The sequence below is a fragment of the Periophthalmus magnuspinnatus genome, chromosome 1 (assembly GCF_009829125.3).
Source record: "Periophthalmus magnuspinnatus isolate fPerMag1 chromosome 1, fPerMag1.2.pri, whole genome shotgun sequence".
In the NCBI taxonomy this organism is placed as follows: Eukaryota; Metazoa; Chordata; class Actinopteri; order Gobiiformes; family Gobiidae; genus Periophthalmus; species Periophthalmus magnuspinnatus.
Window position 1 is genome coordinate 392,871 of NC_047126.1, and position 16,367 is coordinate 409,237.

The 16,367-nt window shown below is 47.6% G+C and overlaps 2 protein-coding genes across 5 annotated transcripts; one reads left to right on the plus strand and one right to left on the minus strand.

Moving 5' to 3' along the window:
• Positions 1–368: 368 nt before the first annotated feature.
• Positions 369–4,852, plus strand: LOC129456319 (gastrula zinc finger protein XlCGF8.2DB-like). Of its 4 annotated transcripts, none has more exons than XR_008648717.1 (3): positions 369–531; positions 1,607–4,107; positions 4,288–4,852. XR_008648717.1 is itself a non-coding variant. In XM_055222502.1 (2 exons), the coding sequence occupies exons 1-2, from the start codon at positions 461–463 to the stop codon at positions 2,682–2,684; spliced, it is 1,149 nt and encodes a 382-aa protein (XP_055078477.1). In that variant the 5' UTR covers positions 369–460; the 3' UTR covers positions 2,685–4,287. The 4 variants fall into 4 exon arrangements, 1 of the variants encoding a protein (XP_055078477.1); XR_008648716.1 differs by having other exon boundaries at positions 1,607–4,168; positions 4,288–4,365; XR_008648715.1 differs by having other exon boundaries at positions 1,607–4,226; positions 4,288–4,337.
• A 3,869-nt stretch (positions 4,853–8,721) lies between these two features.
• On the minus strand, positions 8,722–14,779 carry LOC117388952 (ras-related protein Rab-1A). Its single transcript, XM_033986536.2, has 6 exons — positions 14,547–14,779; positions 13,151–13,223; positions 11,791–11,886; positions 11,194–11,289; positions 10,387–10,518; positions 8,722–9,412 (listed from the first exon to the last, which is right to left on the minus strand). Exons 1-6 carry the CDS (start codon positions 14,558–14,560, stop codon positions 9,215–9,217), a joined length of 609 nt encoding a protein of 202 aa, XP_033842427.1. The 5' UTR covers positions 14,561–14,779; the 3' UTR covers positions 8,722–9,214.
• Between the last annotated feature and the right edge of the window lie 1,588 nt (positions 14,780–16,367).

Here is a 16,367-nt window from a genome sequence, read left to right on the forward strand (position 1 = left end):
CCAGTGTGTTTTGACTTGTTTGGTGAAAAGTGCAGCCCAAAGCTGCAATAAAAAAGGGACAAGTGGCGCATCAGCGCCACCCACAGGGAGTGCGGGGTCGGCCGAGTGCGAAGCACGGCCCGTGAGGGCCGTTCGATGCCGCTTGCGGCTTTAATTTGTGATTTCATTTCCCTTTACAATTTTTTTTTAACAAAATTAAAATACATATTTTGTTTTCCAAACTTATTTAGTCAATATCTAAGAGTGAGCAGAATGACAGAGTGAGCAGTGGTTTCTCTCGAGTGTCTGTCTCTTCAAATCATTTCTGCTTCATGGCTTAAACAGAGTTTTAAACAGAGTTTTAAACAGAGTTTTAAACAGGCAGCTGTGAGGACAGCCCGGGGTCCTCAGGATCAGGACCCCTGTGTGATTAGCTCTGAAGCTAACTCGAGCTAACCGTGTCAAACAGAGAAACTGAAACATGGAACAAGTGAAGCTGGAGGAGGAGCACAGAGGAGGAGCAGAGGAGCAGGAGGAGCAGGAGGAGCACAGGTCTCACACTCACTGCACTTTATTGTGTATTTATTGTGTATTTATTGTGTATTTATTGTGTTGTACTTGAATAACTCGCCTCATCCGCAGATGTTTAAATGATCAGATCAAACCTGTGATTTGTCCTTAAACTCAGTTCTGTTTGATTCTGTTCTGTCCCGTTTAAACCAGAGTTTTATTGGACCTTCCTCTCACAGATATAAATGATCTGATTGACACACATGAGGACACAGAGACATGAGGACACAGAGGCACAGACACATGAGGACACACAGAGACACATGAGGACACAGAGACATGAGGACACACAGAGACACATGAGGACACAGAGACACGTGAGGACACAGAGACACGTGAGGACACAGAGACACGTGAGGACACAGACACATGAGGACACACAGACACATGAGGACGCAGAGACACATGAGGACACAGACACATGAGGACACACAGACACACAGAGACACATGAGGACACAGAGACACACAGAGACACATGAGGACACACAGAGACACATGAGGACACACAGAGACACATGAGGACACACAGAGACACATGAGGACACACAGACACACATGAGGACACAGAGACACATGAGGACACAGAGACACATGTCATGTCACAGACGTCATTTTGTGACACGCCCCCACTGACACGCCCCCTGTGACACGCCCCCTGTGACACGCCCACTGTGACGTCCGCTCTTCCTTCTCCAGTTTTATTTTCTTAATCGTTGATACTCGTAGGATTCTGCAGCATCGCGTCGTCGTTTTGGTCCAAATGTATAAAAATGTGCTGCTCTAGTGTGATGTGCATCTGTCCATAGGGGGCGCTACAGCATGAGGCGCTTAAGTGTGATGTGCATCTGTCCATAGGGGGCGCTACAGCATGAGGCGCTTTAGTGTGATGTGCATCTGTCCATCCACAAAGTCCAAACTTTCTACAGAAACCTACAAGTAAACAGTTTATTTATCTGTAAAAAGGAGTTCTCCCATGTTCTATATTATTAGAGATGTGTTTTGAATCCATGTTCTACATAAATACAACTACAAATAGTTGTTTTTTTTGTGTCCAGAGAGGAGCCAGAGGAGCCAGAAGAGCCAGAACTGTGCATGAAACCGGAGCCCAGAGTATTCTTTTTTAAGATGGTCACTGTCAAAACTGAAGACGATGAAGACAAGTCCTCTGTGCTTCATCAAAGACCAACTGAGAAGAACAGAGAGGAAACCAACGGAGAGGAGTGTGGAGCAGACCAGAGACCATACAGCTGTTCAGACCAGAGACCATACAGCTGTTCAGACAGTGAGGAGCAGAGGGAGGAGACAGAAGAGCAGATGGTGGACTGGCCTCTGCACTGGGATCACACATCCACACGAGGAGAGCCGGAGCCGGACTTCTCTGTGGGAGCGAAGGGGAATCGGCTCCGCTGCTCCTGGTGTGGGAAGGAGTTTGTGCGTTTTTCCGAGTTACAGAGACACGTGCTGATTCACACCGGACAAAAACCATTTAGGTGTCCATTTTGTGCACAATGCTTCCGACGCAAAAGCAACTTAAAGCGACACACGAGAGTTCACACCGGAGAGAAACCTTTCGGGTGTCCAGTTTGCGAGAAGGCCTTTGCCTACAAGCAAAACCTGGAGAAACACACGTGCGCGGATTTAGAGGAGCGGACTTCGAACGTGGACGAGGGGAAACCATACAGGTGCTCAGAATGTGGCAAAGGATTCACACGCATTTCAAATTTACACATTCACAACTTGGTCCACACACAAGAGCGCACCCAAAAATGTTCCGTCTGCGAGAAAGCGTTCAAACAAAAGGCCAGTCTGACTCGACATCTCAAACTGCACCATCACATCCACCGCAGCGGGAGGGCATCAGGGGCAGCAGACGAGGACACGGTGGCCAAACAGCGCTGTCCTGACTGCGGGAAGGAGTTTTCACGTAAATACGACGTGACGCGGCACATGAGGACACACACGGGCGAGAAACCTTTCAGGTGTCCAGTTTGCGGTCAAGGATTTGCCGTAAAGAGCAACGTGAAGGTGCACATGGCCACGCACTCCGAGGAGAGACCTTTCAGGTGTCCCTTCTGTGATAAAGGATTCACACAAGACAGTTCCATGAAGAGACACATGGTCGTGCACACGTAGACCCTGCAGCTGTACAGTCTGGAGCCTTCAGTTTGTCGTGATACCAACATTTCAAACTATTTCCATACTAAGGAATAGACTCGATACTCAATACTGATAAAAACTCTTTTAGACAAAACACTGCGGTTCCATATGAAATGTTGTACTTTGTCCTTTTCTCTGTGTAATGCCTCAGTGTCCAGAAGGTTCCGTGGAGTATGACCGTTGTCTGTATCTGCTACTGACAGAAACCTCAATTTCACCCTTTGGGGATCAATAAAGTGTCTCTGTCCATCTGGAGGACGCACAGCCGTGTCACAGTGGATTTTGTATTTACTCAGTTTTATTTTATTCTTGTACATTGACAAATCTTTGTATTTATGAGTCATAATAAAGATCAGGACTAATCAGCTCTGTGGAACTAATAACAAGACATTTATTTAAAATCTGTTTCTGAAACTATAAACTGTTAAGTTATTAAAGCATTTTCACTGAATCTTGTGTTTTAAATGTGATTTTTGGATTTAAAGCGGCTGCGTTATGTCTGTGTCCCTCAGTCGTCCAGGTCTGATCCAGAGCAAAAGACCAAGTTTAAATCTGTCACTGGACAAAATGTAGGAGTGAAGACGTTTGTCTGCTCGTCCAAGACACTTCTTCAGTTCTGGTCAGTTTCCTGCTGGACACTGCCTTACATCTGTCTGAAGGGGGCGCTAACGACACTGAAAATAACACACCTGTTTGTTTAGTTTCTGTTTGTTAATTTGACTCAGGCACAGTTCACATTTATGTCTGAGTCAAACTCAGCGTCATCATTCAAGCCCCTAATGGCTCCTCTCACACCTATTAGCATCCTGGCTATTAGCATCCTGGCTATTAGCATCCTGGGTAGTTCTATTGTTTTTATAAATAGGAGGTAGATGATGTCTATTCTGTTCAGTCTTTCCTAAAGGTGCTTTTATTATCTCGGTGGAATCAGAATCGTTATTGGAATCGAGGAGCAGCTGAAACACGAGGGTAGAAACAGAAAACGTTTTGTTCCAAAGCAAAGGCCATTTATTTAAGATATTACAACATTTTAAAATTGAACAATAGTTTGGATTTACACTGACCTGGTCCAGATCAGGGTCAGTCACTGCAAAACCACCTGAGATCCACCTGTGAAAGTGTCGTCCTCACTTTGAGACGTTTGGGCCTTTAGGTCGTCCTCACTTTGAGACGTTTGGGCCTTTAGGTCGTCCTCACTTTGAGACGTTTAGGTCGTCCTCACTTTGAGACGTTTGGGCCTTTAGGTCGTCCTCACTTTGAGACGTTTAGGTCGTCCTCACTTTGAGACGTTTGGGCCTTTAGGTCGTCCTCACTTTGAGACGTTTAGGTCGTCCTCACTTTGAGACGTTTGGGCCTTTAGGAGGTCGTCCTCACTTTGAGACGTTTGGGCCTTTAGGAGGTCGTCCTCACTTTGAGACGTTTAGGTCGTCCTCACTTTGAGACGTTTGGGCCTTTAGGTCGTCCTCACTTTGAGACGTTTAGGTCGTCCTCACTTTGAGACGTTTGGGCCTTTAGGAGGTCGTCCTCACTTTGAGACGTTTGGGCCTTTAGGAGGTCGTCCTCACTTTGAGACGTTTAGGTCGTCCTCACTTTGAGACGTTTAGGCGTTTAGGTCGTCCTCACTTTGAGACGTTTGGGCGTTTAGGTCGTCCTCACTTTGAGACGTTTAGGACGTCGTCCAGTGGAGTCTCACCCTGACAGAGACTTACTGCAGCTCAGGTTTAGACAAAATGAGATGTTTATCAGAACAGATTTTAAAATGTGCTGACGTGTTTTTAAACTGTGGCGCACGGCTCCTCCAGGAGGGACGGCTCCTCCAGGAGGGACGGCTCCTCCAGGAGGGACGGCTCCTCCAGGAGGGACGGCTCCTCCAGGAGGGACGGCTCCTCCAGGAGGGACCAGGACAGACGCCATTTTGTGGGTTTGACTCTTTTAAAGTTCATCTGACCCACTTTTCTATTCTTTTTTTTTAAACTAAAGTGGAAATGAGGTAGTCCACTTTAGTCCAGGGTTAGTCCTGGTTTAGTCCTGGTTCAGTCCTGGTTCAGTCCTGGTTTAGTCCTGGTTTAGTCCCGGTTCAGTCCTGGTTCAGTCCTGGTTTAGTCCTGGTTTAGTCCTGGTTTCGTCCTGGTTCAGTCCTGGTTCAGTCCTGGTTTAGTCCTGGTTTAGTCCATGTTTCGTCCTGGTTTAGTCCTGGTTTAGTCCTGGTTTAGTCCTGGTTTAGTCCTGGTTTAGTCCTGGTTCAGTCCTGGTTTAGTCCTGGTTTAGTCTTGTGTGTTTTTTGTTTCCATTTCTTCTGAATTACTGAATCTACTCAAAACTAAAATTCAAAACCAGCTTCATTTTTTTTCTTTTAGACAAAAATATCTACAAAAATTAAACGGAGGGTGAACTCCACAGGCAGAAGAAACAAACCCAGTCCCAGTTTGACATTTCAGTTTAACTCAGATGTTTTTGCAGTGAACCAAACCAAACCAAACCAAACCAAACCAGACACTTTTACATTTTTACACTTGTGTTTCTGTCGAGTCTGAGGCTCTTCACACTCAAACATCCAGGAGTCTGTTTCCGCCCAGTTCAAACTCTGTTTTTTTAAATCACTAAAGCTGTAACACAGGGCTCTCCAAACTACGGCCCAGGGGCCAAATGCGGCCCTCAGAGAAAACATTTTGGGACGCTCCTGCTGTGATAAACCTCAAAGTGTCACGTCCGGTTGGGTCATGTTTTGTGTATTTCTGGAGTAGGACTGGTCTTCACTCCTACAACCATTTGTCCAGATTCAACTTCGTCTTTTGCTCTTTGTTTCAGCAGGAGAGAGTTCAAATTAAAACTGAAACTGAATCCCAGACCTTTGAGTCGACTGGAAACAACAGAACGTATCGGTATCGGTTAAAGTACGAGCCGCTTTAAATCAGACCCAGAAAAAAACTAAAGAATCAAGAAAAAAAACACAGAGCCACGTTTCCACCTGCTGCAGTTCAGACGCACAAACGAAACACAAACGACGCACAAACTCACCGCGTTACAGGGACACACCCGTACTGATACTGATTAACCGATACTGATTAACCGATACCAGTGTGCGGACGGAAAATGGCACTGATCTTCTTAAAAAAGTTGACTTTTTATACACACAATAGTGTTACATAACTGTTATTTATCCTTCATCACGACGGCTTTGTGTGAAGAAAAGTTCAAACATTGAGACGTTCTGAGACAAAATCAGTCGTAAATCGTCTTAAATCACATCCGATTAAAGATACAACCAGGATATCGGCCGATATCAAGGAACCGATACATGATCCAGCTCTTTTCTCAGTATTGGCGCCGATATTTCCCTACTTTCTAATACTTTATTATTTCAGAATATTAAGTTACTTGTGACACATTTATTTACATTTTTAACCCAAACTTTGTCTTTTTTGTACTCGTTTGTAGTTCACTAAGTGTCTGCCAACCCCCGTCTCCATGGAGATATTAGGTTGTTCTACAGTGTGGCATTGAACTTGTCCACTGAGACAAGCACGTGTCACCACCAGGCCAAGTTACAGGTCCGATCTGGGGAGAGGCGAGCACGCTAACAGTAAGAATTTGTGTTTTTCAAGCATGTCTGATTAATAAAAGCACCAGTAACAGAATAAAGCTAAGACAGGTTACTCGAATGCCATACTCTGGAACATTCCGGGCAAAGAAATAGCATCTCCACGGAGACGAGTTTACAGCGATAAGAAAAGACCGGTCAGAAATCACTTAGTCAAACTATTCTGAGTCTAGAGAGGTTGTGTCTGCTGTCCAAGACGATACTGTAAAAGTATTCACTTTGTGTTTGGCCACAGTCTGTGACGGCGTCTTTAAGGTGATACTGAAGCTGAGAGGAGGAGAGGAGGAGAGGAGGAGAGGAGTGGAGGAGAGGAGGAGTGGAGGAGTGGAGGAGTGGAGGAGAGGAGGAGTGGAGGAGAGGAGGAGAGGAGGAGAGGAGTGGAGGAGTGGAGGAGAGGAGGAGTGGAGGAGAGGAGGAGTGGAGGAGAGGAGGAGTGGAGGAGAGGAGGAGTGGAGGAGAGGAGGAGTGGAGGAGAGGAGGAGTGGAGGAGTGGAGGAGAGGAGGAGTGGAGGAGTGGAGGAGAGGAGGAGTGGAGGAGAGGAGGAGTGGAGGAGAGGAGGAGTGGAGGAGAGGAGGAGTGGAGGAGAGGAGGAGTGGAGGAGTGGAGGAGAGGAGGAGAGGAGGAGTGGAGGAGAGGAGGAGTGGAGGAGAGGAGGAGTGGAGGAGAGGAGTGGAGGAGTGGAGGAGAGGAGGAGTGGAGGAGAGGAGGAGTGGAGGAGAGGAGGAGTGGAGGAGAGGAGGAGTGGAGGAGTGGAGGAGAGGAGGAGTGGAGGAGTGGAGGAGTGGAGGAGTGGAGGAGAGGAGGAGTGGAGGAGTGGAGGAGAGGAGGAGTGGAGGAGTGGAGGAGAGGAGGAGAGGAGGAGTGGAGGAGAGGAGGAGTGGAGGAGAGGAGGAGTGGAGGAGAGGAGTGGAGGAGTGGAGGAGAGGAGGAGTGGAGGAGAGGAGGAGTGGAGGAGAGGAGGAGTGGAGGAGAGGAGGAGTGGAGGAGTGGAGGAGAGGAGGAGTGGAGGAGTGGAGGAGTGGAGGAGTGGAGGAGTGGAGGAGTAGAGGAGTGGAGGAGAGGAGGAGTGGAGGAGTGGAGGAGTGGAGGAGTGGAGGAGAGGAGGAGTGGAGGAGTGGAGGAGAGGAGGAGTGGAGGAGTAGAGGAGAGGAGGAGAGGAGGAGTGGAGGAGTGGAGGAGAGGAGGAGTGGAGGAGAGGAGGAGTGGAGGAGAGGAGGAGTGGAGGAGAGGAGGAGTGGAGGAGTGGAGGAGAGGAGGAGAGGAGGAGTGGAGGAGAGGAGGAGTGGAGGAGTGGAGGAGAGGAGGAGTGGAGGAGAGGAGGAGTGGAGGAGAGGAGGAGAGGAGGAGTGGAGGAGAGGAGGAGTGGAGGAGTGGAGGAGAGGAGGAGTGGAGGAGAGGAGGAGAGGAGAGGAGGAGTGGAGGAGTGGAGGAGAGGAGGAGTGGAGGAGTGGAGGAGAGGAGGAGTGGAGTGGAGGAGTGGAGGAGAGGAGGAGAGGAGGAGAGGAGTGGAGGAGAGGAGGAGTGGAGGAGTGGAGGAGAAGAGGAGAAGAGGAGAGGAGGAGAGGAGGAGTGGAGGAGAGGAGGAGTGGAGGAGTGGAGGAGTGGAGGAGTGGAGGAGAGGAGGAGTGGAGGAGAGGAGGAGTGGAGGAGAGGAGGAGTGGAGGAGAGGAGGAGTGGAGGAGAGGAGGAGTGGAGGAGTGGAGGAGAGGAGGAGTGGAGGAGTGGAGGAGAGGAGGAGTGGAGGAGAGGAGGAGTGGAGGAGAGGAGGAGTGGAGGAGAGGAGGAGTGGAGGAGAGGAGGAGTGGAGGAGTGGAGGAGAGGAGGAGAGGAGGAGTGGAGGAGAGGAGGAGTGGAGGAGAGGAGGAGTGGAGGAGAGGAGTGGAGGAGTGGAGGAGAGGAGGAGTGGAGGAGAGGAGGAGTGGAGGAGAGGAGGAGTGGAGGAGAGGAGGAGTGGAGGAGTGGAGGAGAGGAGGAGTGGAGGAGTGGAGGAGTGGAGGAGTGGAGGAGAGGAGGAGTGGAGGAGTGGAGGAGAGGAGGAGTGGAGGAGTAGAGGAGAGGAGGAGAGGAGGAGAGGAGGAGTGGGCGTGTCTAAACAGAAACTCACACAGCTCCTTGTATCGCACGGTCCTCGTCTGAGAAAGAACGGCCGACGTGAAGCTAACTCAACGCTAACTCAACGCTAACTCAACGCTAACTCAACGCTAACTCAACGCTAACTCAACGCTAACTCAACGCTAACTCAACGCTAACTTAACGCTAACTCAACGCTAACTCAACGCTAACTCAACACTAACTTAACGCTAACTCAACGCTAACTCAACGCTAACTCAACGCTAACTCAAAGATGCTGCCGCTGGTGGAAACGCGGCTCGTTCTTTCAGAGCAAATCCCTGTTGGAATCTTGAGTAGAATTTGGATGGTTCTGGTCTTTATTCAGAGAAAACATGTGAAAAACAATCAGCTAATCCAAAGTGTAGTAAAGATTTAAAAAGAGGAGAATGGAAGATAGTTTCATCTGATTTTGAATTTTAAATGCAGCTGAATTTCTCACTTTGAATTTTTAAATTCTTAAAAAGCATATTTGAATTGTTGTTATTCTGAATTTCAGTTGTTGAATCTTTAAGATCCACGTAGTCGAGACAAAAGCACCTGGTCATGTGACTGAGGACGACAGAACTTTGTGAAACTATGTGCTGAATATTTACAAGGTGAATATTTTATTTTGAATTTTTAATCATCATCAACTGAAATTCAGAATAAAAACAATTCAAAACCGTTTTTTCAGAATTAAAAATTCAAAGTGAGAGATTCAGCCGCATTCAGAATCCTAAATGTGCTGAAACGTGCTCTTCCATGAGGAGGGTTTGTCGCCTCTGAGTCCATGTTCCCGCGGCGGTCCGAGCTTTAGCAGCAGCCTCCGGAGCTGGTTTGGACCGGTTTGCTCTGGATTTTTACGTTGCTCTTCTCCGCAGCTCCGGCTGTGGCTCCGGGGCCCATGCGCTTCTTTATTTCAGCCGCCATTGTCATGAACGCCTGCTCCACGTTGGTCGCACTTTTCGCACTCGTCTCCAGGAACGGGATTCCAAGGTTATCCGCAAACTCCTGCAGCGGGAAAACACAGATTAGGACGGTCAAAGGATCAAAAGTCACTGAATCTTACATTTGTGAGTGACATTAATTCATTTTCTGACTTTCTACCAAATATAATATAAATGAGCAGGGCTGTCAACTGACATTTGGGGCCCGGGGCAAGAAGCCTCACATGGGCCCCCCTGTAATACAAATGAAAGGGAGGGGATCCCAATTCCGGGCCCCTAAACCCCAGGACAACAGACCCCTTTATCCCCCTGTCGACTCCCCTGTAGATAAGTTGTTTTTTCTGCACATTCAGGTGATATAACGGCGATTATCACCATGAAATAAAATGTCCCACGAGCGATTATTGTCGACCCTTTTTTATCACGGACGATGTTATTGTTTATTGTCCCTTCTCAGTATCAACCTCTTAGATCACACTAGTCCATCGTGGCCACCTCAAGAGCACCCGCACAGAGCCACCCGCACAGAGCCACCCGCACAGAGTCACCCGCACAGAGCCACCCGCACAGAGCCACCCGCACAGAGTCACCCGCACAGAGTCACCCGCACAGAGCCACCCACACAGAGCCACAGAGCCACCCGCACAGAGCCACCCACACAGAGCCACAGAGCCACCCGCACAGAGCCACCCGCACAGAGCCACCCGCACAGAGCCACCCGCACAGAGCCACCCGCACAGAGCCACAGAGCCACAGAGCCACCCGCACAGAGCCACCCGCACAGAGCCACCCGCACAGAGCCACCCGCACAGAGCCACCCGCACAGAGCCACCCGCACAGAGCCACCCGCGCAGAGCCACCCGCGCAGAGCCACCCCGCGCAGAGTCAGATGCTCAGAGTCTCCCCGTGCACCACCATCATCTATAAAACCTCCACCGTCATGTATAAACACCACCATCATCTTCCACGTCCACAGATCCTCCCAGACATTTGGTTTTAATAACACACCATGAGACAGAGGTCAGGGGTCACACAGACCTTGGCTGTGGTGTAGTCCACGACCTTCTTGGTGGTCAGATCACATTTGTTTCCCACAAGCAGCTTGTTGACGTTCTCACTCGCATAACGGTCAATCTCCTGAAGCCACTGTTTCACATTGTTAAAGGACTCCTAAAAACCACAAAACACATGAGGAGCAGAGACAGAGGAGCAGAGCCAGAGGAGCAGAGACAGAGGAGCAGAGACAGAGGAGCAGAGGAGAAGAGCCAGAGGAGCAGAGCCAGAGGAGCAGAGCCAGAGGAGCAGAGACAGAGGAGCAGAGACAGAGGAGCAGAGGAGCAGAGACAGAGGAGCAGAGACAGAGGAGCAGAGACAGAGGAGCAGAGACAGAGGAGCAGAGACAGAGGAGCACAGACAGAGGAGCAGAGACAGAGGAGCAGAGACAGAGGAGGGAGGAGCAGAGGAGAAGAGATAGAGGAGCAGAGACAGAGGAGCAGAGACAGAGGAGAAGAGCCAGAGGAGCAGAGCCAGAGGAGCACAGACAGAGGAGAAGAGCCAGAGGAGAAGAGCCAGAGGAGCAGAGACAGAGGAGCAGAGACAGAGGAGCACAGACAGAGGAGCACAGACAGAGGAGAAGAGCCAGAGGAGAAGAGCCAGAGGAGCAGAAACAGAGGAGCAGAGACAGAGGAGCAGAGACAGAGGAGCACAGACAGAGGAGAAGAGCCAGAGGAGGGAGGAGCAGAGGAGAAGAGATAGAGGAGCAGAGACAGAGGAGCAGAGACAGAGGAGCAGAGACAGAGGAGAAGAGACAGAGGAGAAGAGACAGAGGAGCAGAGGAGGTCAAACCTGGTCTGTGACGTCATACACCACAATGATGCCGTGAGCTCCTCTGTAGTAGCTGGAGGTGATGGTCCTGAAGCGCTCCTGTCCGGCTGTGTCCCACTGAAACACACAAAGTCCTCAGGGTCCAGGTCCTCGTCCCACAGATGAAGAGGAGGACTGAGGGACTGTGATGTCACCTGCAGCGTTCGGCTCCAAATGAAGCTCATCAGGGCGAGCAGCTGTAGCGGCTAATCTGGAGCTTAACTCAACTCCATATTTGGAGGGGGGGGGGGCACTTAGCAACAGCATCAATCAGACCTGTTGCTAAGGCTAAAGGGAGCGACCCCGGGAAAAGAAGGACCTGATTTGTGTGTTATTAATGTTCATATCTTGATTTCAGGTCAAAATTGTGAAATTAAAACCTCAGGACAGCGAGCAGCATTTACAGCCACGCTTTTAACGCAGAGAGTGAACTGGAGCCAGAGTTGATGGAGCTGAATTGCGTCCATCCTCGGCGCTGTTCAGTGGCTAGTGGGACATATGTCCAGAGATATATACAATCTATGTCTAGTTCCCCCCAGTCCCAAGTCCCAGTCCAGTCCGTGTCTGATCTAAACTCACGATCTGCAGTTTGATGGTCTTGCCGTCCAGTTCGATGGTGCGGATCTTGAAGTCGACTCCGATCGTGCTGATATAACTCTCTGTGTACGTGTCGTCCTGAGCACAGCAAGAGAAGTTAGTGTGTCAGACTGTGGTGTCCGTCTCAGATCTGACTTTACAAAAACAGACATTTGAAAAACCCAAAGTACTAATACTGCTAAAAATGTAACTTTTGAACACTGTATTTAAAAAGGGTTTCCTACTCTCACTTAAGGATTATTATCAGGGGTATAAAGTACTTTTAACATTACTGTTTATCATGACAACTGTGTTACCAAGATATCGCACATCAAAAACTGACCAGCCATTACCCATCCTTCAGCTTCTCTGGGTTAAACCTGCATTTGACCCATCCTTCAGCATCTCTGGGTTAAACCTGCATTTGACCCATCCTTCAGCATCTCTGGGTTAAACCTGCATTTGACCCATCCTTCAGCATCTCTGGGTTAAACCTGCATTTGACCCATCCTTCAGCATCTCTGGGTTAAACCTGCATTTGACCCATCCTTCAGCATCTCTGGGTTAAACCTGCATTTGACCCATCCTTCAGCATCTCTGGGTTAAACCCGCATTTGACCCATCCTTCAGTTTCTCTGCGTTAAACCTGCATTTGACCCATCCAGAGGGTCTGTCCCTGAAGGTCCCAGCTCTCAGATTGGTCTGGTCTGGTACAGTACAGCTCCAGGAATTGTTCAAATGAATAAATGAAATAAACGAGAGAGAATGCAGAGTAATGTAGATGGCAAAAAGATAAAAACATAAAAAATCTCAGTGATGTGACTTAAACTTGAGTAGTCAAGTCTAAAGATCAAAAATCGAGTATTTTATTATATGTCTCTAACATGAGCCAAGCCCACTGCATTATATAAAAGGCTCAAAGAAGTGAAACAAATGCAGATACACCAGAAGAAGTTTTGTGTTTACACTAGCTTCAGCTTCAGCTTCAGCTTCATCTTCATCTTCATCTTCATCTTCAGCTTCATCTTCATCATCATCATCATCTTCAGCTTCATCTTCAGCTTCATCTTCATCTATGTCTCAGAGCCCCAAACTTGGTATTACTAAATGTCTTTTTGTGAATCGCTGGCATCAGCCTTAAAATTCTGAGTATAATTCAGATACAATTTTGCTTTTAATTATTAAGAAAACATGAGTTATGTTTGTGTGATGTCATTGCCTCACAGAGCAGAAACACCACTGGGCTGGAGGGAGCCGCTCCACAGACCCGTTCCGGGGCCCAGTGAAAAACAGGCTTATCTGTACCTTTCACCAGCTCAGATCATGACCTGCTGAATGAGGAGACGCTGTGGAGGAGACTTACTGCAAACCGTAGGAGGAGACAGGACTTCCCGACTCCAGAGTCTCCGATGAGCAGCAGCTTGAATAAATAATCGCTGAAACACAACAGGAACAGTTCAGACACAGAAACTGGCTCAAAAACATCTTTTGACTCCTTGTTTAATCAATTGAAATTTACATAAAAAATATAAAGCCCAAGGCACTCGACGTTGTCTTTTTAAATGTTACTACTTGGGCTGCAGGAAAACTAAATTACATTTAGACTTGCCACAATTATCCAGTTGCAAAAGCTCCACTTGTTTAGATGATGCCCTTTATACAGAACAAAATACTTTTAATAGAAACGTCTTGTTGTACCTGTAGTTTAGTCCTCAACAAACATGGTTTTGGATCAGTTTAGCTGTTGATATTTGTACATGTTCTTGGAGTTGTTTACAATGTGCACTCTGAACAGAATCCTACGAGTCTAATCGCAACTGCAATACTTCGCAGTATAGTTACTCAGTTTAGGAGTAATGTAATTTACAGTTTTAGTTTTGGAAAAAAAAAAAACCTAGCTCATTTCTTCAGGGTATAGAACAAAAGTAAACATAAAAAAATTTAATATGGCTTAAATTCACAAGTGACTAGTTTATTTACAATAATCACACCTGGATTTTTACTAATCTTTAAGATATTCCTGGTTAAGTCAGTTTTTATTCAGTGAGTGTTTTTAAAGGGGAGAGTAGCAAATTCCTCCAGAAATTATTCCATGACAGAATATCTTATTTTAAAAAGTCAAATAAGTGTGAAACTTTGGAATAATACACTGAAACCTTTAATAACATACTGAAACGTTTATGAAATTTCGTTATTAGAAACACTAGTTATTAGTTGCCAATATCGTAGTAAATATATGAGTTTGTAGTGGTTTTATCTTCGGGTTGCAGTGTTGTGTAACAGTTTGTACCTGAACAACTGTAAAAGTGACACAACTCGAAAATGAACCCACTTCCTGTTTACACCGCTCCCAAAACTCAACCAAAACGCGGCCAAAACGCGACTAAAACGCACTGACTTTACCCCAGAGAGCACAGATTAGCAGCAGAGCAGGTGTAAAGTCACGACAGAGCCCCGAACTGCATGAAATAACTTCATTATAACAGAGATCCAAAGTAAAGCTGCGCTGCTGTTGTGCTAGCACCCGGCTACGAGCTAACGCCGCTTTTTTGACTATTTCACAAAAATGACCCGTCATAAACAAACACTATGTTGTATATGTTGGATGTGGGTGTGAAAATGTGAAATCTGTGCAGTTTGGAGGTGGTTTAAAGCGCTGTCATGGAGTTTCTCTGCGCTGCCACAGCCCTTAGCATCCTTTAGCATGTAGCCGCTAACAAAGCTGCGGCTAGCGTTAGCATGAGCCTGGGAGCACTCACTATTCGGGGTTCATGGCGGAGTTTGGGCTTCGTGCGGCGGCTGTGGAGCTGACGGAGCTGACGGAGGACCGGGCCTGGAGGAGGCGCTGGAGGAGGCGCTGGAGGAGGCGCTGGAGGAGGCGCTGGAGGAGGCTGCGGGGCTCGGGCAGACGCGGGGAAGACGAGCGGAAGACGAGCTGTGTCCGACCGGGCGCTGGACGAACGGGACACGGCCACAAACACGAGCGTCAACGCAGCACTACAGGAAGCGCAGGGCATCATGGGAAATGGAGTTCAGAGGGACTGGGTGTGCCAGATGCCCTCCCATCCCCCTGTGCCTGTGTGTCAGATGCCCTCCCATCCTCCTGTATCTCTGTGTCAGATGCCCTCCCATCCTCCTGTATCTCTGTGTGTCAGATGCCCTCCCATCCTCCTGTGCCTGTGTGTCAGATGCCCTCCCATCCTCCACAGCAAAGGGAGGTAATGAGCAGGTGGATTCAGGTGAAGGCTGTTCTAACCTGTTTTAGACAGTTTAGACCTGTTTAATCCCAGTTTAGTCCTGGTTTAGCTCTGGTTTAGCTCTGGTTTAATCCTGGTTTAGCTCTGGTTTAGTCCTGGTTTAGCTCTGGTTTAGTCCTGGTTTAGCCCTGGTTTAGTCCTGGTTTAGCTCTGGTTTAGCTCTGGTTTAGTCCTGGTTTAGCTCTGGTTTAGTCCTGGTTTAGCTCTGGTTTAGCTCTGGTTTAATCCTGGTTTAGCCCTGGTTTAGTCCTGGTTTAGCTCTGGTTTAGTCCTGGTTTAGCTCTGGTTTAGTCCTGGTTTAGCTCTGGTTTAGCTCTGGTTTAGCTCTGGTTTAGTCCTGGTTTAGCTCTGGTTTAGTCCTGGTTTAGCTCTGGTTTAGCTCTGGTTTAATCCTGGTTTAGCCCTGGTTTAGTCCTGGTTTAGCTCTGGTTTAGTCCTGGTTTAGCTCTGGTTTAGTCCTGGTTTAGCTCTGGTTTAGCTCTGGTTTAGCTCTGGTTTAGCTCTGGTTTAGTCCTGGTTTAGCTCTGGTTTAGTCCTGGTTTAGCTCTGGTTTAGTCCTGGTTTAGCTCTGGTTTAGCTCTGGTTTAGTCCTGGTTTAGCTCTGGTTTAGCTCTGGTTTAGTCCTGGTTTAGACACGTAGAGGCTGAGGGCGTCAGTGCAGGGTTTGATGTGTGCCTAGAGCTGTAAAAGAAGCATACACAAACAATAATGCACTGGATTTATATAGTGCCTTTCAAGACACTTAACACTAGTTTTCTGCATTCTTCATTTAGTCAACACTCTGGTCAAGCTTTGACGAGCAGGTTTGGCCACAGTGATTTTTCTTTTTGGAGGCACAGCGCTGAAGAACAATGAAGCTCATACTTGTTTATAAAAGCTTTGCCTGTTTCACATGCAGTTTCAGGTTTAAATGTTTTATCCTCATGCAGCAGAGCATTTTATTATGCTGTATTAAAACTGTTGCTATATAAACATGTTTACAGTTCACTAACTTCTCAGAGGGCGTTTGTGAAGTGTCACAGCCGCCCTGGGGCAGACTGACTGGCTGCCAATCCGCTTCAGCCACTCCCCCTGCCGCTAATAAGACCAGACAAGGCAAGTTTATTTGTACAGAACAATTGGTACACAAAGTAATTCAAAGTGCTTTACAGAATAAAAAAAGACATTAAAATCAGAATATAACAAATTAAAACATAAATAATCACAAATAATCATCATAAAATTAACATTAAAAGATAATAGTGCAGAATAAAAACTTTTCAGTCATTGCACAGATTAACAGAACAATAACACAGTCACACAGCCTGTATCTGTCTCGCAGAG